Source organism: Alosa sapidissima, chromosome 23, assembly GCF_018492685.1.
Source record: "Alosa sapidissima isolate fAloSap1 chromosome 23, fAloSap1.pri, whole genome shotgun sequence".
Taxonomy (NCBI): Eukaryota; Metazoa; Chordata; class Actinopteri; order Clupeiformes; family Clupeidae; genus Alosa; species Alosa sapidissima.
In genome coordinates, this window is record NC_055979.1 from 24,918,048 (window position 1) to 24,940,606 (window position 22,559).

Consider the following 22,559-nt stretch of genomic DNA (forward strand, 5'->3'; position numbering starts at 1 on the left):
CCGTAGGAAAAATGTGGGCGGGGGAAGTGGTTGAGCACTGCTTTCCCATTCCCACATCCACGGCTGAAGTGCCCTTGAGCAAGGCACCTAACCCCTCATTGCTCACCGAGCGCCGCTGTAGCAGGCAGCTCACTGCTCCGGGTTAGTGTGTGCTTCACCTCACTGCGTGTTCACTGTGTGCTGTGTGTGTTTCACTAATTCACGGATTGGCATAAATGCAGAGACCAAATTTCCCTCACAGGATCAAAAGAGTATATATACTTATACTTACTATATATACTTAGATGGTGGAGGAAAATGACAAGGGGAATGAAAGAAGGGAACGAACTACATAATATGTTCAGACGCATGTGTTGTTTTTTGTCTCTAAAGCACAGCAACACTGATCCCCTGTGTGAATAATGCAGGTGGAGGACACTTGAGCAACGGAAAAGAGAGAGAGAGAGAGAGAGAGAGAGAGAGAGGAACATGTGACAAGTCCTGTGCATCTGTGATGACAAAATTGGCCAGAGAGGAACTAGCGATAGCTTCCCTATTCCTGCTTTGTCATCCACTATTCTGCCCATGACCCAACAAAAGTCTCTGTCTAAAGGAGACAAAATGAACAGAATCCCTTTTCCTCTGTCATTCACTGAACTACAGAGTGAGTATTGTAGCATTAGCCACAGCTAGCGCTGGGCTAGACTCAATTAAATATGTATAGCATTTGTAAAGAATCCTCCTCCGTTGCTGAATGGCATTACACCCCCCATACACACACACACACACACACACACACCACCCTTATTCAATGGTGTCAGCCCCCCAGCACTGAGCTAGCCTTGGAATGAATAACCTGCATTCTTGGATCCCCCCCCCCCCCCCCCCCCCCCCCACCACCACCACCACCAAATCCCTCTTTCAGACACATACACTCACACAATTGCACGCACACACACACACACACACACACACACACAAACTCTCTTACATGTACACATACCCGCATACCCACACTCTCTCACACAGGACAAGCGGGAGGGCTGTATAGGCCCTGTGTGAGGGCTGTTGCGGTTTGCGGATGTATAAGTCCGAGGGGGCTTTTATTCTGTTTTGTTTAGCTGTGAAGCGATGCTTTTCAGACCCTCTCATTTCTCTGTGTTGATAAACAGTGCGGTTCCGCATGTGTGAGAGGCTTAAACTGGGGGGTGGGGGGTAAAGAGGGGCAAAGGGGGGGCATGTGGGTACTCTGGGGTCTGTTTGTTCCCTGCTGGGGGCATTGAGGGCATGGAGGATATGGGGGGGGGGGGGGGGGGGGGGGGATAGGGGGCGGGGGTTCTCATGGGAAGGGTGCTCTTGCAGGCCTATCATGTTATGTGATTTGGTTTGTTGTAGTTGTGCGTGCATCATCTGCTTATCTGGCGAGAGTGAAGATTTAATTCTCGTATGAGGAGGATATCCTCTGTGTTGACGGGAGGAAACGTCTTTAGACGGAGAGAGAGAGGGAGGGAGGGAGAGAGAGAGAGAGAGAGAGAGAGATGCGAGTCTGCGAGCGTGTGGAAAAACACGGAGCACAATGCAGAGGAAGTTATTTTTTTTCTTATCGGTGTTTAAATAGAAAATGCACATTGCACACTTCCACTATGTTAAGTATATCAACATATGTGATCACAGAGTGTAGACAGAGGTCAGAAAGGTAAACAGGTCAACATAATTTCTGTACAGTGACTGCTTTTACTGCAGGGTTCCACCATAGACTCTATGAGTCTGTCGCTTTGGACAAAAGCGTCTGCCAATTGTCATAACCATAAACATAATAGCAGTAAGTGAAGGACAGAGTATGACAAAGGTAAATACAGCTACTACTACTATTACTAATGTAATCAATAACAATGAGGCATAATTTGTTAGTGAAACTCATTCACTACATAGTATACTTTATAGGAAATAAGTACTCCATAACTGTTGATTATAGTGCACTAGGTAGTGTACTGTATAGAAAATAAGTACTCCATAACTGCTGATTATAGTGCACTAGGTAGTGTACTGTATAGAAAATAAGTACTCTATAACTGCTGATTATAGTGCACTAGGTAGTATACTGTATAGGAAATAAGTACTCCATAACTGTTGATTATAGTGCACTAGGTAGTGAATGAGGGAGTGGACTTTCCTAATCCAGCCCTTGTGTTTGTGTGTCTGTGGGCTACCTCAGGTCAGGCATGACTCGCTCCCGCCCAGGCTCCAGAATCTTCTCTTAACCCAGCTGGCTTTATCACCTACGCTCGGGCAGTGTGACAGCTGTCAGGGGGGGGGGGGGGGGGGGGCAGAGAGGGAGCACACACACACACACACACACACACACACACACACACACACACCATAATGTCTGCAGGCCCTTCTGTGAGGGGGATACTTCTGGACCTATCAGCTCACCACAGGCATCCTGATCACCAGCAAGTGCTGCCAGGAGGGGGTCAGAGCATACGGGGACACTGGGCACCAGTGGAGAGCATACAGTGGAGACTGCAGAGCAGAGGGGTGCTGGATGCTCTAGTCTAAGCTGTTGAGGCAGAACGGTGGCTTGCTGCTTCATGGTAGATTGTCTCTAAGTGTATGTGAGGCTGGTTTATGTGGTCTGTGTATGGAGGCATATGTGAGGCTGCTTTATGTGGTTTGTGTCTGCATACATATGTGAGGCTGCTTTATGTGGTCTGTGTCTGCAGGCATATGTGAGGCTGCTTTATGTGGTTTGTGTCTGCAGGCATATGTGAGGCTGCTTTATGTGGTTTGTGTCTGCAGGCATACTGTATGTGAGGCTGCTTTATGTTGTTTGTGTCTGCAGACATATGTGAGGCTGGTTTATGTGGTCTGTGTCTGCAGGCATATGTGAGGCTGGTTTATGTGGTTTGTGTCTGCAGACATATGTGAGGCTGGTTTATGTGGTTTGTGTCTGCAGACATATGTGAGGCTGGTTTATGTGGTCTGTGTCTGCAGACATATGTGAGGCTGCTTTATGTGGTTTGTGTCTGCAGGCATACTGTATGTGAGGCTGCTTTATGTGGTTTGTGTCTGCAGGCATACTGTATGTGAGGCTGGTTTATGTGGTTTGTGTCTGCAGGCATACTGTATGTGAGGCTGGTTTATGTGGTCTGTGTCTGCAGACATATGTGAGGCTGGTTTATGTGGTCTGTGTCTGCAGACATATGTGAGGCTGCTTTATGTGGTCTGTGTCTGCAGGCATACTGTATGTGAGGCTGGTTTATGTGGTCTGTGTCTGCAGGCATACTGTATGTGAGGCTGGTTTATGTGGTTTGTGTCTGCAGGCATACTGTATGTGAGGCTGGTTTATGTGGTCTGTGTCTGCAGGCATACTGTATGTGAGGCTGGTTTATGTGGTCTGTGTCTGCAGGCATACTGTATGTGAGGCTGGTTTATGTGGTCTGTGTCTGCAGGCATACTGTATGTGAGGCTGCTTTATGTGGTCTGTGTCTGCAGGCATATGTGAGCGCCGCGGGCTTCCGCCGCTGCAGGCCCCTGGAAGCTCTATAACAGGCTTTGGGTCAGTAATAGGATGTCTTACAGAAGACCTAAGCTCACTGCCCTCTTTACCTCTCTCTCTACTGACCCACTGTAGGCCTGCAATCTCTCCTTTTCTCCTTTCTCTCTCTCCATCTCTCTTTCTCTTTCTCTCTCTCTTTCTCTCTCTCAGTCTCCCCCCCTTCTCTCTCTCCCTCTCTCTCTCTGTCATGTATCTCACTCATTTGCGACACTATCTTGTGGCTAGAGAGAAAACGTGTTCTCATGCTGTGTCTGCTGGGCATGTGAATATTCGGTTAATCTGCACTGTCATACATCTAGACATCAACATGTGATCCCTCATTGGGGTGTGGGAGAGGTTGTAGGAGGAGGTGAAGCAACATAACCCCCCTGAAACCCAAACATGATCATGTGATGTTTTTCTGTGTGTGTGTTTGTCAGCGGTCTACTGCAACCCCCCCCCCCACCTCACACACATACCACACCGCCCACCCCCCTTGACCCAGATCCCCTGTGACACACTTGTTTTGCTCCATCCTCAAAGTAAATACCTGAGTAATCCACCCGTGTGTGTGTGTGTGTGTGTGTGTGTGTGTGTGTGTGTGTGTGTGTGTGTGTGTGCGCATGTGTAAGGGACAGAGAAGCAGACTGCCCTTTTGATAGGATGAGTGTGTGTTTGATGGGTGACCGTGTTTGTGTGTGTGTGTGTGTGTGTGTGTGTGTGTGTGTGTGTATGAGACCAAGTTGTTGATGGGAACAGTGCCCGGTATTGCTGTAGTTTAGACTGGTGTGTATGCTCCATTTGTTTTCTCAGTAACACTGCTGCCAGAAGGTCACCTTCTGAAGCTCACTGTTGTCTGACTGCGTGGCAAGGGTTCATAAAGTTTTATGGCGCTAGAGGTTAGATGTTTGTCTCATTAAATCAGGGTTTATGCGGCAGATTACAGATTAAAAGCTGCAGTGAGGACTGGAGTCTTTCCTGATTTCAGATGGGAGAGGTGTTACATTTTTTGTGCTATAGGTAGGAGATCTTCCACAGTGGCCAATCCACAGCCAAGCCAACAAAATCACCAACAGGGCAATCTTTGTGGGCAGAAAACCTTCACCAGCAGAGTAGCCTTGGGTTATGAAGCAGTGCCTGATATCAATGCCTAATGTTGTTAATCATTAACTTTCCTACGTCTAAATCTAAATCTAAATTTCAACTGGGTCATTCTCTCTCCCGCTTGTCTCCCGTTACTGTCCTGTCCGATTAAAGGCATAAAAGCCCCCCTTCTAAAAAAAAAATGTCATGTAAATTGTGTCATATAAAATCAGATTGAAAATCCATTTTTAGAAAATCTGAATAATTTGGAGTATTGGATTTCAGTCTGATTAAATCATCATTAGATCATGATGTAACCAGTACTCCGATTTCAGTTGGAGTTTATCATGATTCCTTGATATATATATATATATATATATATATATATATATATATATATATATATATATATATATATATAATATATATAATAATATATATAAGAAAGACGTGTCATCATGGAATCGGATGTTTCCTAGTTCGCTTATCATATGAACTGGAATATTACGTATTCTGATAATAATAATAATGTCTGGTGCTTTAATCAGATTGTTGCACATGCAAGTGCACTGACTGTGTACAGTAGGTAGGGATGATGCTACCACGTCCTTACTACTGCCTTACCTAAATGAATGGCACTCACACTACTGCGGGTCATGTGACTGCTCCCACTAGACTACTCCTGCGGGTCATGTGACTGCTCCCTGCTCCCACTCCTGCTGGTCATGTGACTGCTCCCACTCCTCCTGCTGGTCATGTGACTGCTCCCTGCTCCCACTACTCCTCCTGCTGGTCATGTGACTGCTCCCACTCCTCCTGCTGGTCATGTGACTGTTCCCACTCCTCCTGCTGGTCATGTGACTGCTCCCACTACTCCTGCTGGTCATGTGACTGCTCCCACTCCTCCTGCTGGTCATGTGACTGCTCCCACTCCTCCGCTTGCAGGGGAGGTTCCCAAAGCAGATTACTCTAATCCAAGCCTCCTGCCGCAAAGGAGCAAATCAAGTGTCTGTTTTGTTTGTTATTTGTGTGTGTCTGTGTTTGTGATATGCATGCCCCCCCCCACACACACACACACACCAAGGATTGTTGTGTCTCCCAGAATGTTTGAAAATATGCCCTACAGAGTAAAATAAAGCCCTCTGTCCGATTGTGTGAGCTTCTTGTTGTGTGTGTGTGTGTGTGTGTGTGTGTGTGTGTATGAAGATGAGGGAGAGAGAGAGAGAGAGTGTGTGTGTGTGTGTATGAAGATGAGGGAGAGAGAGAGAGAGAGTGTGTGTGTGTGTGTATGAAGATGAGGGAGAGAGAGAGAGAGAGAGTGTGTGTGTGTGTGTGTGTGTGTGTGTGTGTGTGTGTGTGTGTGTGTGTGTGTGTGAGGATGGGAGCCAGGGGGAGAGCGAGCGACTGAATAGATGTGAGAGTGAGTCTGAGGAAGTGGGTCAAGGCTGAGTGGCTGGAGAGAGACTGTGCCACTGATGCATGGAGTGTGTGTGTTTTTCTTCTCACTGGTTGTGTGATTTGTGTTTCTGTTTACTATTTCTGTTTTTAGCAGTTGTGTCTGTTTTGTATCCGATACGACTGCTTTTATGTGCACATTGTGACCTGTCTAGTCTTGTATTTAGTTGCACATGTGCCAGGAATGGATCAGCAAGGTGTTTGTGTTTATGTCTGTGGGGTGTTTGTTTGTTTGTTTGTTGTGTCTGACTCCTCTCTTTGTCTGGTCTCCCCACAGATGAGATCATGCAGCAGGATAGCAGCCCCCTGTGTGCCGCAGACATCGGCGTGGACCTCAGGAAGCAGTTCGCCTTCCTGTCAGGTGAGTTTCCTCTTGCTTCCCCTCCGAGGGCCTCTCCTCTTACCCCCCCCCCCTGTACTGGGATCAGGGGAAGGAGGGTGTTGGGAAATGGGGTATTATGGGAAATGGGGTATTATGGGAAATGGGGTATGATGGATACTGTGACGTGATCCAGACAGTGATTAAGAGTCGCGATTCACAGCATGGTGATGGGCCGAGTCATCCTTTATGTGAGTCGTGATAAGCCAGCGTACGTTGGCTCAGCTGGACTGCACAAGTCGGCACCTTTCGCAGTGTCTGTGTCGGGAATTTCTCACCGGTTCTATTTTAAACACAAGATATATACATCAGCACAGACCGACCCTCCGGCTTACTGTATTTATACACAGACATACACACAGACGCTTGGGAAAATTCTGACAACCCTTCATCACAGTTCAGTTGTGTGTGTCCCTCTCTCGCTCTCTTCTCCACTCTCGCCCCAGTTGAGACCCAGTTTGGGTTACTCTGGACAATGCCCTGGCCGCTAAATTATTCACACTCACGTTGCTCCACTTGGCAACAGCGCATGGAGACGAAGGGCCGACTGGGTGGCACAGCGATTGAATGCCAGACGCTGTGTGTGGCGTGGTCAGACTCTCAAACAGCACACCCATAATCACTGTCTGCTGCTAGCTCAAGGCCACTTGCAATAGCACTCTGAACTGGCTGAATATTGTCATCTTCAAGTTTAGTTAGTATAGCATTAGCTGCATAGACAAGACTAGTCTGAACTGGATCCTGTGGGGTAGAGGAGTACTGTTACTAGTAGGATTTGTATTTTGATGGTGATATGAAATTACACAGTATATGCTGGTACATGTATTACTTCTTGATGAAAATAATAAAAAATAATTATACAAAAAAAAAAGACTAGTCTGAACTGCATATTTTCACTTGAGAATACCCCTTTGAAAGGTTACATATCGGATGTATGGTGCTACATGGCCCTTAGACGTTCTTATTAATATGTTTATTAGTTAATGTTTCTTATTAGCATTTAGTGTGAGTAAGATGACATACCCATATGAAGGAAAAAAAAGCTGTCACAGCTGATCACAGTGTAGCTACCTGCTCAGTACACACACACACACACACACACACACACACACACACATAGACTCAGTGCACTTACATGCAAACAAACAATCAGATTTCAATCTGATTTAATTACCCTAGTTACCCAGATTGACAGATTGATAAATGAATGATTAATGAATCAATGCTAAACCAAGTAAATATGCATTTGATATGATGCATACCTAGTAAAACAGCATGTCACATATATAACAAACTGAACACAAAAAAGAGTCTGGTTAGCATTCTTAATGATAGACAGGCAGACTGTAAGGCAAAGAAAGTATCTTGGAGCCCAGAATGGGCCTGTGTTGGGGGAAGGCTGTCTTCTGTGTGTGTAAATGTGTGTGTTTGCTTGTGCAGGGACATTGTTTGTATACTGAGCTCTGGGCTGTTACCATAGTGAAGTCACATGGTTGCTACAGAGTCAGGATCCTCAATTTGTGTTTTGTTTGTTCATATGCTACTGGGACTGTTTTAACGTGACCCTTGTGCTGGTCTTATGTCTCGTAAGCAAGCGCAACTTGCAAATGTGACAAGAAAGGACAAAAACGCCTCCAAGGCAGTCATCGTGACTTCTTAAAATCTTGTTAATGTTTTCATTTCAGATGATTATGAAACAGTTTAAAGAGTTGTCACCACTGCCGTAAGGGCTCCCTTGTTTTTGCTGTGGCTCGTAATGTCGGTTCATCATCCTGAACGAGGCCTAATGATGTCTTTGCCCTCCGTGTGTTTACTTCTTATTTGTTATGTCTTTCTTTCTGATGGTGTGTAGAGCACATTGAATTGGCTTCGTACATGAAATGCACTATCATATGTAGATAAAATGGCTTTGCCTTGCCTTGCCAAATCCATGTCCTAGGCACCATCCTTGAGCCTGGTCCGTGGTGGAGGTGGTCAGTGGGAGTTCAGCAGTCTGATTATTTTTCTCCCGGGCAGTCGTGCACCCTCTCCCAAGGCCGGTGACTGTTGGTGGCCATCTGTTTGCTAGAGCTTATTTTCCCAGGCCTGAGTCTGACCCCTCACAGTGAGCCTCCTCCCTCGGCTGGCGTCCCTGCCTTAGGTAAATGACCGACTGGTTTAATCAACTCTGAATTTGTTTGCACACTGGATGTACTTTCATGCACTCTCTCCCAGTGATCCTGTACGCAGTGGCCCAGACACTGTAGCTGCCGCTAACGCCTTAGTAAACACATGAACTACTCCTGGCATTTGGGGACGTCTGTTTGCTTGAAATGCATATTCATCTTTATGTAAATCCTTAACAAATATATTTATATTTAAGACATTTTTTTATCCACACCTGTGGTAAAGCAATAAAAGAAAGAAATGGGGTATTTACAAAATATCATCAGGGAATGTTAACATAATGTACATTGTATATGTCTGGTTGAGAGATTTGAATTTGTATTCCTCATTTTAGATTATAAACAAATTGACCATTTGAATATTATGAATGTAGTTCTGTTCATTTGAATAGGAACACATGGTCTGCCATCAACACCTTATTAAAAAGTGTCCTTAAAATCTGCATGCATTCAGAGCCTGCAGTATCCAGGCTGTGTGCTGGACACGCTCTATTGTGTAGCCAATGACAAGTAGAGAACAAGTGGTGCTTCCACCTAAACAATTTTTCCATCTTCTGGAGCCGCTAATCATGCAGTATGGCCGTACTGTCCTTGCCCCAAGCCTTCGTGTGTGTGTGCCTGTGTTTGTGTGTGTGTTTATGCGTGTGTGTGTGTGTTTGTGCGTTTGTGTGTGTGTGTGCATGCGTGTGCGTGCATGTGTGTGTGTCTGTGTGTGTGTGCGCTTGTGTGTGTGTGTGCGTGTGTGTTTGTGCGCGTGTGTGTGTGCATGCGTGTGTGTGCGTGTGTGTGTGTGTGTGTGTGTGTGTGGAAGTCGCTGCAGAGCAGGGGCAGATCATCTCATTAACCTTGCTGCCGGCTTCTATACTTCATCTTCCTTCTCAAGGGGGTCTGCTTGACACCAGATGGGTGTGAGTCTTGGTCCAGTGCTGCCGGCATGAAAAAAGCCCTACGTTCACCCATTGCCTGGACATTGATCTGTCTGTGTGTCTGTGTCCGCATGTGTGTGTCTGTGTGTGTGTGTGTGTGTCTGTGTCCGCATATATGTGTGTGTGTGTGTGCACCTCTCTCTCTGTGTCTGTCGCATATGTGATGTTGTGGAGAGCTGCAGATGAAGTGGAGGCTGTGGCCTTGGCGTGTGCTAGCGCTGCTGTAAGCTGTGAGCCTGACCAGCCGGCTCCTGTCCGACTCTGAGTCCGGCTCACACGGACCCTTTGTGTGCCTGCGGAGAACTGGCCATTCCCCCTCCACAGTGGCCACACCGCAGGACACCAGTAATCCTCTCACAAGCTTATCCAAGTATTATCAAGATCATTTCTAAAATGGAAATGAAAGGATATGTGAAAGTTGAACACAAATTGTGTTTTTATGTTTATGCTTTTCCTGTCCTGTCCCCGTGTCTGCCATGTTAAAGTGCTGTGTCCTGTTAGTGATGTGATGTGTGCGCCAGTGGAGACGTCGAAGCCTAATGCAGAGGGGGCACAGTGCTGGTGATGTTGCCCTGAGCCCGGCTGCTCTCAGGAGGCTCACACCTGCCCCCTGGTGTCCACACGGGGGTCAGGTGATTTTAAACTGTGCTATGGGGCTCTCCATAAAAGCTATTGTTCTGAGACTACAGGACATAGTGGGTATTACAAGTAAATAGACTTGTGTTAGGTTTCAGGTGGAATGATCATGTCCAGAATTCTAAAGCTGAATTCCGATGTGCAGTGTTCTAATGTGCAGAATTCTAAAGCTGAATTCCGATGTGCAGTGTTCTAATGTGCAGAATTCAAAAGCAGAATTCCGATGTGCAGTGTTCTAATGTGCAGAATTCTAAAGCAGAATTCCGATGTGCAGTGTTCTAATGTGCAGAATTCTATTGTGGTGTGTCTCTGTTGTAGGTGGCCGAGGGGAGAATGGCAGCCCCATCATCATCTTCCCAGAGTTCCCAACGTTCGGGGATCTGCAGGAACAAGAGTTCCATAACGTCCTCACCTACTTGACCAGTGTTCCCAGGTGTGTCTCCCTGTACTGATTTCTGTTATTCAGAAGAAGCGTGTGTGTGTGTGTGTGTGAGTGCATTTGAAACCTTTCTGGTTTCTTGTCTTTCGGTTCACAGCAGTATTATTGTAGTGTGATGCATTATCTTATGCCTGGCACAGAAGAAAGAAGAAGCCTAGTACAGAGCTCCATCTTTATCTGTAAACCGTGTGCAGGTGTGTCTCTGTAACAACACCCAGACCTCGTCTTTAGCCTCACACAGATAGACACGCTAACAGGCAACGCTAACAGGCACCATAAGGAGGCCAGGGCCTCTGGGGAGCTTTGGCAGAAGGTGCGTCAGTCAAGCCTTGACTAGTTGTCTTAGCGACCAAGTCATCCAGAATACTACTTAGCTGGAGTGACAGCCTGCTCTGACACCAGTGCTTCAGGGACTCAAACAAATGGCAGCCTGTGACCAACAGAGGGCGCTCTAGAACAGGTTTTAGTGAAGCCAGACAAAGAAACAATCCAGGAGACTGCTTTGTGTGAGAGGACCACCATTTCTTCACCTCAGTAATTATATTATAACCATACTCTCTGTTTAATTTCCCTTTAGCCAACCAAACTGTGCGCAGATATTTATCAGTATTTAGATAATTATTTGGAAGGTGGCTAGAAGGTGTATACAAAATCTTATTCTCTAAAAAACACTGAGGTTTGGGGGTAATGTATGAAAAATGCTGTGTCCCCCTGGTTAGAGGTGTAATGAAACAGGTTTTGGGCTTCATGCTCTCTGCTTCCCACTTCCCACTCCTTCCCCAGGGAAAAGCCCTCACGGGCTCACAGAGGGATGGAGTAATTGCTGGAGGATTTCGGGCAGAAAATGCATTCATCATGATGTTTTAATTTTTGCTCGACTTGGCAAATGAATTCTCAGGCCCACCCTGGAGTGTGTACTCACACGAGGAGGAGCGAGTGGTTGAGGGTGACTAGCCTCTCTCAAAAATGCCAAAATAACTAGCCAAATAGAAATGTATATTTAATGTGAGACTGCTCAATATTTGATGTGCTATGACAATGCTGGTGGTCAGGTGATTAAGGTTATTCTCAGGGATTTGTTGAGTTGCGTTCTGTGCCTGGTCTTTTTAAAGCAGGCTGTGAATGATTTATGAGGAGGTGGTGGCGATGTTGCTGTTTAGACTCTGGGCTGCATATGGTCTCCAGAAGCTGTTCCCTGTATGCTGGCTCTTCCCTTGCCTCGCAAATCCTACAGCGTCCACTGCCAAGCCATTCTGCCTGACCTTCATTATTTACAATCGCACCTGCATCCTCTCACCTTTTAATGATGCCCGATGCAGCGTCGTAAATCACTGTCAACGCTGCTATTGAGGCGCGCTGTGGCATGCGTAGTTATCAAGCGTCTCCTCCACGCGTCTCCTCCACGCGTCTCCTCCACGCTCGCGCGGTCTTCACCTCCATTGGCTCTCCTTCCTCCTTCGCCTTCATTCACTGAGTACCCCGGTGCTTTTGAGGAGTGAGGGGGAGAGGGGGAGAGAAAGGGGGGGGGAGGGAGGGAGAGAGGATGGGATGCTGGAAGAGAGAGGGAGAGGGGGGGCATGGGAGAGGAGGAGGGATGAGCTCATCGGAGCAGGGGAGGGAGGGAGAGGGAGAGAGAAAGAGAGAGGGAGAGAGAGAGAGAAGGACAGAGCGCTGCTGCGAAACAGAGAGAATGAGAAGGAGAGGAGAGCGGCAGAATCTAGGGAAAGTGACTGTCATGGCGACCGCCTCGAAATGCTGAGTGGCATCTGAAGCGCCTTGCCTACCAGCACAGGGGGCGGAGCCCGGCCCTTATCAGTCACGCCTCCCGCCCGCCCCCTCCTCCATATTAGCAATTCATGGGAAGCCGGCAGGCTTGGCTGTCTGTCAAGCCCGGCGCTGCGTTCTGACTGGCTGCAGGGGCCCCACCTGATGGCCGCGCTGCACATTGGCTGCTGAAAGGAGCGGGGAGACAGAGGCTCTTAGCCCGAGTTACACCGTCGACCGCGAGCGTAAACAGAAGGTCGTTTCTTCTGTAGTGACAGAGGCGGTGTGTGTGTGTGTGTGTGTCTGTGAGAGAGAGGGAGAGAGAAACCGAGAATACTCACCGAGGAGGACTCACTCGAGAAAAAGGAAATAAGAGCAGCCTCGTTTTTGGGGGCCAATCTGGAAATAAGAGCATTTGTTTTGGAAGGGGCTGGTGGGTGTTTTGCGAAGGCTTTTTGGCAGGCGGCGGTTGTGTTTTTCTGGCATGCCAGCCAGAGTGGAGAGTGGGGGGGGATCCGTGAGACCGAGCGAGGATGGGGGAGCGCGACGCTCCTGATGGAGGGGTGTGAGAGGAGGGGCGTGCTGATGGCCAGACGGAGGCACGGACGGACACACCACCTCAGCAGAATCTCCCGGAAACAGTGACATGCCGGGGGCAAATTGTGTTTGTGTGTGTGCTCATAGTGGCACATAAACATTCAGTGTTTTCACACGTTGCACTGACTGACTGACTGTTGCCATGGAAGCCGCTTTGTGATCCTGTCACACGCTGAGACTGATTTGGATGAAAACCAGCTGATTACTGTTGCTGTTGGTTTTTAAACTCCTGTTTTTCATGGGATTCTAAGACCTCCTTTTTTTGTTTCCTGTTGTTTTTTTCTCCATCGTCTGTTTTTCCCTCTCTGTCCCCCTCTCTCTCTCTCTCTCTCTCTCTGGTCCTGGCTCTGCTGTCATGGTTACCCTGTTGCCCTGGTGGGTAGCCTCTCGGCAGCGGCAGTGGGGTTCATCTTGGTCATCGACCGGCGCCAGGACCGGTGGTCGTCAGTGAAGGGGACCCTATTACGCATCGCGGTGAGTTTGATGGCTTCCCACCATATTGTGTTTGTTTGTGTGTGTGTGTGTGTGTGTGTGTGTGTGTGTTTATGTGTACACAATGACTTGTGTTAAAACAACCATCAAAATAAAAACCCTCCCAAACCCAAAAGCTTCCATTGCTCAGACCATCCAAACAGAGGGAGGTGTGTGTGTGTGTGTGTGTGTTTGTAGTAGGGGTGGGAGTGTGAACTGATGAGGCATCTCAACATGTGATGGCAGCTTGTATAGCAGGCCAGTCTGTCAAGTGGACATGTGTGTTAGACGATGAAAGAAAAGCAAGAACTGATCTGATCTGTGTTAATATGTGACCAAACATATCACATTGGCAACTTAGCCTACATTGTGTTGATAGAAGCTTTTTTTTCTATAGAGATATTATCGGTACTATGCAAACCAAATTTGTATAGTCTTATTGCCAGTTAAGGAAGTACTATTAGACATTCAGTTTGAACTGTTTCACTGTTTCTCTCACTGCAGCTCAGTGATATGAATTCTGCAAGTGGAGTTATTGGAAATGACACAGTTTGATAATCATTCTCTGGTGTAATTTAACTTAATTAACTAATTAACTTAATTAGCGTAGCTTTGGCTGGGATAAGGAAGCGTGTTGTATGCTATGCTTAAAGGCCAGCCGGTGCCTCATATACTGTAGGAGTCACTGATGCGCAGCCAGGTGGTGAGGCTTTCAACAAGTGCAATTGGTCCAACAGCCGGGGTCTTCGTAGTTCTGGTCAGTGGGTCAGAAGGACATGTGCTAATCAGATTATAGGGCTCTCCCTCTATTTACGCTCGCTGCGTGCATGTGTGCATGTGTGTGTGTACGTGTGTATGTGTGTACGTGTGTGTGTGTGTGTGTATGTGTGTGAGGAAAAGACAATGTTTCTTGTACCCTGGAACCTGTAAACACCTGCTGGACCAGTTTAATGTAGATTATTCAGAAAATGTGACTCCTAATGAAACTCTCCCTGTGTGTGTGTGTGTTTGAGTGTGAATTGTTTGTGGTAGGTTGCAGCTACTGTTTGCTCGCTACACTGCAGTGTGTCTGTGTGTGTGTGTGTGTTGTAGCCTTGCTACACTGCACTGTGTGTGTGTGTGTGTGTTTGTGTTGCAACTGTAGGCATGTCTCTCTTCTGCCCTGCTGATGCTGCGTACCCCACTAGCTGTGTGTGTGTGTGTGTGTGTGTGTGTATGTGTGGATCCTTTCATGATTCTGCATAGCCCACTAGCCTACTTCTGCAGCAGCGTGTCATCTCTTCCTCACAGATTAGACGCCTTCTTTTTTTATCCACCACTGCACCCTGAGGTGGGAAAAAGGATTTCTCTCCCTCAACACACTCTCCCATCCTCAACACACTCTCCCACCCTCAACACACTCTCCCACCCTCAACACACTCTCCCACCCTCAACACACTCTCCCTCCCTCAACACACTCTCCCATCCTCAACACACTCTCCCACCCTCAACACACTCTCCCTCCCTCAACACACTCTCCCATCCTCAACACACTCTCCCATCCTCAACACACTCTCCCATCCTCAACACACTCTCCCACCCTCAACACACTCTCCCACCCTCAACACACTCTCCCTCCCTCAACACACTCTCCCACCCTCAACACACTCTCCCTCAACACACTCTCCCACCCTCAACACACTCTCCCACCCTCAACACACTCTCCCTCTTTCAACTCTCTTCCTCTCTCTTGCACACTTTCTCTCGCACGCTCTCTCTCTCTCTCTCTCTCTCTCTCTCTCTCTCTCTCTCTCTCTCTCTCTCTTCTGATCTTTCTGTCTATCTCTCTTCTCTTCCTCTCTGTTGGTGCAGCACTGACGGCAGAAGATGAGCAGCAAACTTCCGATCTCTCATTTTCCTCCTTTTTATTTTCGTCTCGTCTCGTTTCTATCAAATCCTGTTGTTTTTCTCACCATAGCAGCACAGTGGCCCTTTCCTTCCTTTTACATCCCTTCCATTATTCCCCATGATCCCGCTCTCTCTCGTTTGCTCTCCATTATTCCCCATGATCCCGCTCTCTCTCGTTTGCTCTCCATTATTCCCCATGATCCCGCTCTCTCTCGTTTGCTCTCCATTATTCCCCATGATCCCGCTCTCTCTCGTTTGCTCTCCATTTGTCTAGTCCACCTCTCCTTTCACCCCCCCCCCCCCGCCTCCATCTATTAAATGCTGACTGACATTTTATCTTTTTTCTTTGTGATGCATGACAAATGTTTCAAATGTAGGCTTTGCAGGCTGTGTGCGTGTGTGTGTGTGTTTGTGTGTGTGTGTTTGTGTTTATGTGTGTGTTTGCTTTTGCTTTTGCACACACACACATATAAATGGATGGCATTAGGAGATTAATCCAAGCAGGTCGACAGTTACCCCAAAATAACTGTCAAAGTCGTACACAGCACTGTGCAGTACTTCCCCAAAAGCTCGTTCAGGTGATCTCATTTGGATTTGAGATGCTGCCTGACTGGGACATGAAATCAAATTACTAAAATCCTGTAAGCACCATCCATCTGGAGAGGCGCTGGAAGGCTTTCAGCACCACAGTTCACTGGACAGCTCCCCAACAGTTCTCTCCCAAAATCCATTCGGCCAATAGGTGTACACCCTCCGTTCACTTTAGGGACACTTAATGCATGCAAATGTATGCTAATATATGCTAATATATGCTAATGGAGTGCTGATCAACATCTTCTGCGATTCAGCTTGGCAATGAAATCCGCATGGATGTTGCCATGTTGGCCAAGGTGGTGAATTAGCATCCCAGCTGCAGGTCCTCTGTACATCTCTCCACCAGTTAGAGTTTATTTAATTATTAGATCGTAATGCATATATTGGAGCAGGTCATTTATTATGTAAGGCGTGTTACCCTAGTCATGTTGAAACCGTGTGGAGCTCCATTCAGAGTCCACTGTCATCTGAATGGGAATGAATTTCCCATCTGTCTTTAGGGAATTTACTACATACCGATATGTCATTCACTGTACAACAATACAGAGTGCATATCAAAATAAAGAGGGAAGTTCTGGGCGCTTGTGTTGTGTGTATGTGGATTCATGTGACGTGATGTGTCCCTGCTTGCATTGACATGCTGTGCGTGTGTGTGCGTGCGTACGCGAGGGTCCTTTATGGTCAGAGGTGATTAAGGCTGTCTTCGTCAGTTTGAGTGTAGATGCCCCCACACCCCCCCACCCCTCGGATACCTCTTGTCCCCCTGATCCCTCCAGACTCCCCCCCCCCCCTTCCTCCTGTCAGTGTTATGGCCGCTCCCAGGGGGGCTTGTTAGAGAGCGTTGCCCCTGTTGCCCCTGTTGCCCCAATCCTCAGGGCAGCTCTGCTCTCAGATATGTCCTGTCAAGTGTCTGGGTCTGAATGGTACATACTGTTGATGGCTGCCTGCATCAGCCAGCTGGGTGCTACTTATTGGTGGTGGTTAGTGAAGTTCCCTCTTCACTGTTGCAATGTGTTGTTGTTGTTGTTGTTGTTGTTGTGGTACATATTCAGGTGAAACAGAACAGAAGGTTGGCAGAAATTATGGGAATTTTCATGTTTCCAAAATATGAATATACCGTTCTTAATTCAGCATGATATTCATATTTTGTGAAAACCTCTAGATGGTTTCCATTTCTACATGGTCTAGTTCTGTGTGTGAGTGTGCCTTTCACACACCGACTCTGTCCTCTGTGTGCTTTGTCCTGCTCCTCAGTTCCTTTGTATATAGGCTAAGGCCTGCTGTTGCATCATGGGTAGGCAGATCTGAGGCCGCCCTAATGAGTCCAGATAGAGTCACTCCATCAGCCCTGCTTCCTGGTGTGTGAGGAAGCAACAATGTAATAACAAGACACAGCTCATTTAGTTGTCGTTGTGTGTCTGTGTGTGTGTGTGTGTGTGTGTGTGTGTGTGTGTGTGTGAAAGAGAGAGAGAGTGTGAGAGAGAGAAATCTGTATGTTTATGAGGGACACAGATCATTGCCTTGGGATGTACAAGCAGTTACTGCACTGATGAGTTGGGTACTTATCTCCAGGCACTCAACTAAAGTGTGTGTGTGAGAGAGAGTGGGAGTGTGTGTGTCTGCCTGTGTGTGCTCATTTGTTACGTGTGTGTGTGTGTCTGTCTGTGTGTGTGTGGTCATTTGTTTGTGCTCATTTTGTGTGTGTGTGTGTGTGTGTGTGTGTGTGTGTTTGTCTGTCTGTCTGTCTCTGTGAGTGCCCATTTGTTGCGTGTTGTGTGAGAGTTCACACTGGGTGGATGTGAGGTCAGAGGCTTACTGAAAGCAGAAGGTCCAGGCAGGAGGTGTGTGTGTGTGTGTGTGTGTGTGTGTGTGTGTGTGTGTGTGTGTGTGTGTGTGTGTGTGTGTGTGTGTGAGAAAGCAGAAGGTCCAGGCAGGAGAAGTGAGCATCATGAAGGGATTTGGAGACCTCTCGTAAACCCAGTGACCTCCTGGGTCATCTTGGATGACAACAACATGACAGACCATCATTCCATAATCCTCCCTTCAAATACAAAAATGTGATGTGAATGGTGTTAAGAATTCAAACTAAAGTTTAGATTACATTTCTCTTTCTGAGATAGTGATTTTGTGATTGCAAGATAAGTATTTAAGCATAATAAGCATATTAAATGCCTGTGCCTATGTCTGTTGAAGACAGCCTAACGAGACAAAGAAGGGACAGTAGTACTCAGTACACACAGACACTTTCTAATGAGGACACACAGCACTCAAAGAATCTCCCATAGAAATGTATGGGGTTAGTTTGTAACGCAAACATGGCAGTCGTCTACACATATTCCGCCCCTTTTAATTTCATTGAATCTGTACATAGTTCTTAGTCTTTAGTTCCGCTGATGAGATTTGGTAGTTACTATTCTATACATACTGTACATGAATCAGAGTACTGCCATACTCATGATCAAAGATACTGTCATACTCTGTGTGTGTGTGTGTGTGTGTGTGGATGGATGTTCGTGTACTGTCATACTCATGATGAAAGATACTGTCATATTAGACGTATTGCCTAGATGTCCCCTTGGCCATTTATGCATTTTACTTCAGTGTGTGTGAATGTGTGTATACGTGCATACTGTATGTGTGTGTGTGTGTGTGTGTGTGTGTGTGTGGATGTTAGTGTGCTGATTAGAGTGGTGGTGTATCTGTGCAGTGTCAGCCGCTCCCTGGGGATCATCCCCTCCCCCTCTCCCTCTCCTAGGCCCCCTCCCCGCCACCAAGGAAATATCCACCAGCTCGTCTCTCGCTTCTCAGGAGGAGTGTGTGCGTGTGTGTGTGTGTGTGTGTATGAATTAGTCCCAGCAGAGACATCATCTGAATAAATCAAATAAATTGATGTAAATCACTCAGTTATTATTGGATAAAAGGCCGATGTTGACATGTATACTATATGACGGCCAGTATGTGTGTGTGTGTGTATGTGTGTGTGTGTGTGTGTGTGTGTGTGTGTTTAGCAGAATGTATTAGGAGCTGTGAGCTAGCGTCATCACTCACCCGCTCACCCTGAGTCAGACACTGGAGGATGGGCAACAGGCCATGCCAGTGGTGTGTGTGTGTGTGTGTGTGTGTGTGACACTGTTTTGTGTGTGTGTGACACTGCTTTGTGTGTGTGTGTGTGTGTGTGTGTGTGTGTGTGTGTGTATGTGTGTGAATGTGCATATGTCTGTTGTGTCCATGTGTTGTATGTCCTTAAGCTATGGCCCAAACAGAGCAGATGGTGTTTGTGTGTGTTTCTGTGTGTGTGTGTGTGTGTGTGTGTGTGTGTGTATGTGTGTGTGTGTGTGTGTGTGTGTGTTTCTGTGTGTGTGTGTGTGTGTTGTCACATTTTAGTGTCCATTTGAAGTGTCCTCTGAAAAGTCAAGGTTAAGCGTCCCTAGACATTTTCTGCTGCTGCTTTCTAGTTCAACGTCTCTGATTGGCTGACTAAGCATCTGCAGACATTAGCGCTGTACTGTGTATATGGAGATCAGCTCACTCATCTCTCCACTGACCCTCCGCAGATCTGCTCCATTTACACACACACACACACACACACACACACACACACACACACACACACATCCCTCAGAGCATGTGAGGACATCCACCCAGAAATCAGCAAACAGTCTGGTGGGGTGGTTGTGGGAGTGACAGGTGCTTGGCCGGAGCAATTGTGTGTTTTGTCACCCAGCGCGTGCCTCCGAGCCACGCGGATCATTGTTGTGATAATCCAGAGGTCAGAGGTCTTTTAATCATTAGGTCAGCAGGCAAGCCCATCCTGCAGCATTGCGTAGACGACTCCAGACAACGCAGGGCTCAATAGATTCAACTGATTTGGTGCTAAAATTGCGTCGGAATCGCACAGAGTTTCGGATCACGGAGCTGAATTCCTGTCCGATCTGTCGTGCAGTTGGAGCAGGCTCTGGACGCCCGAGCAAGGAATCGTGTCCGATTGAAACGTGTAACGCATGCAAATAAAAAAAATAAAAAAAAGCAACATCCTGGCTTTGGTGCCATTTTTATGACGTGCCATGACGCCCTGACGCCCTGACCGCTCTGGCCTCTGCTCGTAATGAGGGGAAGTCCGCAGGGAGCGGCGATGTTTTGATGTTGAACTTAATGAAAGAGTGACAAGACAACCCCCTCTCCGCCCCACTGCCCACCCCCTTCCTCTTGGTCAGACGCAGACGACGGACGGGAGATAATTGCCTCCCTCTCGTGGGGGAGGACGCCGCCGCCCGAGATAACGCGCTGATTAGCATGCTAATGAATAAATTCCAGGGCCCCCAGTCTCTCAGCTAATTGTTTGTTAAAGTGAATGGACACAAAGCGTCGGCCCAGAAGGAAGAGCGGTGCTCTCTCTCCGACTCTCCTTTGTGTTCGGTAGAGGTGGACGAGGGGTCATCACTGAGCTGTGGGCGAAGCGGTAGAAGAGACGGACCCTCTCTAGATGAGTGATGGTGAAGCCCTCTGGCTATCGAGCCCTCAGCGGTCCCACTGACAAACTCACTCTCAGTCATTCATAATGAGAGCCCTCCTGTTACGCGCTGAAATCCTATCTCTCACTCTTTCTCTCTCTCCTTTCTCTCTCTCTCCCACCTCCCTCTCTCTCTCTCTATCTCTCTCCTTTACTCTGTGTGTGTGTGTCAGTGTCAGTGTCAGTGTCAGTGTGAAAGGGGGAAATATTGATCTGGTGTTGAATATTTCATACGACACACAAAAAGTCCCACAGGGGAGGTCTTTAATGAACAAAATGTAAACACTCTCCTATGTGTCCGCGGTTGGCCACCGCGTCCATGGGCTTTCTCCGAGAGAGGATAGAAGGAAGGGCGAAAAACGAGGCAGGCCATTGTTCTATGCAGCGGTGGTTCCCATGGAGTAGTGTTGCTATGACAACACTGTATGTGCATGGGGGTGGGGGGGGGGGGGTTTCTTGTGTGTGTGTGTGTGTGTGTGTGTGTGTGTGTGTGTGCATGGTTGTAGTATGTGACTGCAGCCCCTTCCAGTTACACTCATGCACACACACAGAGCCAAGTATGATTTGATTGTTTAATACCCATAATAATGTTTTCAATACACAGTGCCATTGTTTTAATTAAAAATGCTTCGGGCAATTATGCCACAATAATGAAGAAACTGGAAATAATGTGATTTTCTGTGTGTGTGTGTGTGTGTGTGTGTGTGTGTGTGTGTGTGTGTGTTTGTCTTATAGGGTGCTTTCCCAGGAAACCTGCAGCTTGTCTTGGTATTGAGGCCAACTACTCTTCTACAGAGGACACTCTCCGACATCTTCTTTAAGTTCAGCAAAGATGAGTTCAAAATGAAGGTGCCGGTACGTGGACACACACACAGACACACACACACACACACACACAGACACACACAGACAGACACACACACACACACACACACAAAGTCCTGTGAAGCTACATTCACACTCCCTTTCTCTCACCCACAGATCAGCATGGAGAGCCAATTACTACATTAAAGAAACTGTTGTGGTGGTGTTTCCCCCAGAAGGAAAGCGTGAGACAGAGAGTGAGGGGGGAGGAGAGGAGGAGAGGGAGAGGAAAGGAGGAGGGGGAGGAGAGGAGAGGGAAGGAGGAGGGGGAGGAGAGGAGAGGGAGAGGGAAGGTGAAAAGAGTTTTTTTAGAGCTTTAGCTGCGCTGAGAGAGAGAAGGGAGAGACCGAGAGAGAGAGAGGGATGAGAGGAGGAGGAGAGGAGAGGAGGAGAGGGGGAGGAAAGCTTTAGCTGCGCTGAGAGAGAAGGGAGAGAGAAAGAGAGAGAGAGGGAGGGTGAGAGAGAGGGAGGAAAGGTACCAGAAGAGGTCTTTTTAGAGCTTTAGCTGCACTGAGAGAGAGAAGGGAGAAACAGAAAGAGAGAGAGAGAGTGATGAGAGGAGGAGGAGGAGGAGAGAGGGAGGAGGTTTTTTAGAGCTTTAGCTGCGCTGAGCGAGAGAAGGGAGAGACCGATGGCAGGGTGCCTGAACAGGCAGAGGGAAATCATTAACGGTGTAAACAGGAAGCGTTTAATACATCAGTGGTCACTTAACCTCACACACACACCGTTGTCACAACTGTCAGAGTCGCCATTTGATGTTTCCACAGACTGTTTAATTGTGTGTGTGTGTGTGTGTGTCCAGGTTATAATGCTCAGCTCGGTCACTGAGCTACACAGCTACATTGATCGGACCCAGCTGACCCAGGAGCTGGGTGGGACACAAGAGTACTGTCATGAGAAGTGGATCTCCCATCGGACGGTAAGACGCCAGACGCCCTCGATCCCCCTCTCTCTATCTCACCATCTCTTTCTCTTGCATGCAGGAATGACAAACACTGCTTGGTTTAGTCCCAATACACTGTAGAGCTGCACTGTACAGCTGCACTGTAGAGCTGCACTGTAGAGCTGCACTATAGAGCTGCACTGTAGAGCTGCACTGTAGAGCTGCACTGTAGAGCTCCACCAGTTGTGTTTGTAACTTCCGTTAGCAGCGCTGAAGGAACACTAACGCACATTATAGAGAACAAGGACTCCATATATTTAGCCTGTCACTGTCAATTTCGATCCTCTCAAACTGTTGGATCAATACATTTCAGGGGAAAGGAAGCC

At 47.5% G+C, this 22,559-nt stretch overlaps 1 protein-coding gene across 14 annotated transcripts in view; it reads left to right on the forward strand.

The window, feature by feature from the left end:
• The window catches only part of mcf2la (mcf.2 cell line derived transforming sequence-like a), a 66,713-nt gene that overhangs the window by 20,484 nt on the left and 23,670 nt on the right, over window positions 1-22,559 (forward strand). For all 14 annotated transcript variants that reach the window (XR_006026786.1, XM_042080708.1, XM_042080705.1 and 11 more), the window contains exons 2-6: window positions 6,336-6,419; window positions 10,483-10,597; window positions 13,348-13,438; window positions 21,162-21,281; window positions 22,093-22,209. Coding sequence is in view for 13 of the 14 variants with exons in the window: in XM_042080708.1 (XP_041936642.1) it covers window positions 6,336-6,419; window positions 10,483-10,597; window positions 13,348-13,438; window positions 21,162-21,281; window positions 22,093-22,209 (527 nt within the window). In the remaining variant the exon portion in view is untranslated. The remainder of the gene's footprint in view (window positions 1-6,335; window positions 6,420-10,482; window positions 10,598-13,347; window positions 13,439-21,161; window positions 21,282-22,092; window positions 22,210-22,559) is intronic.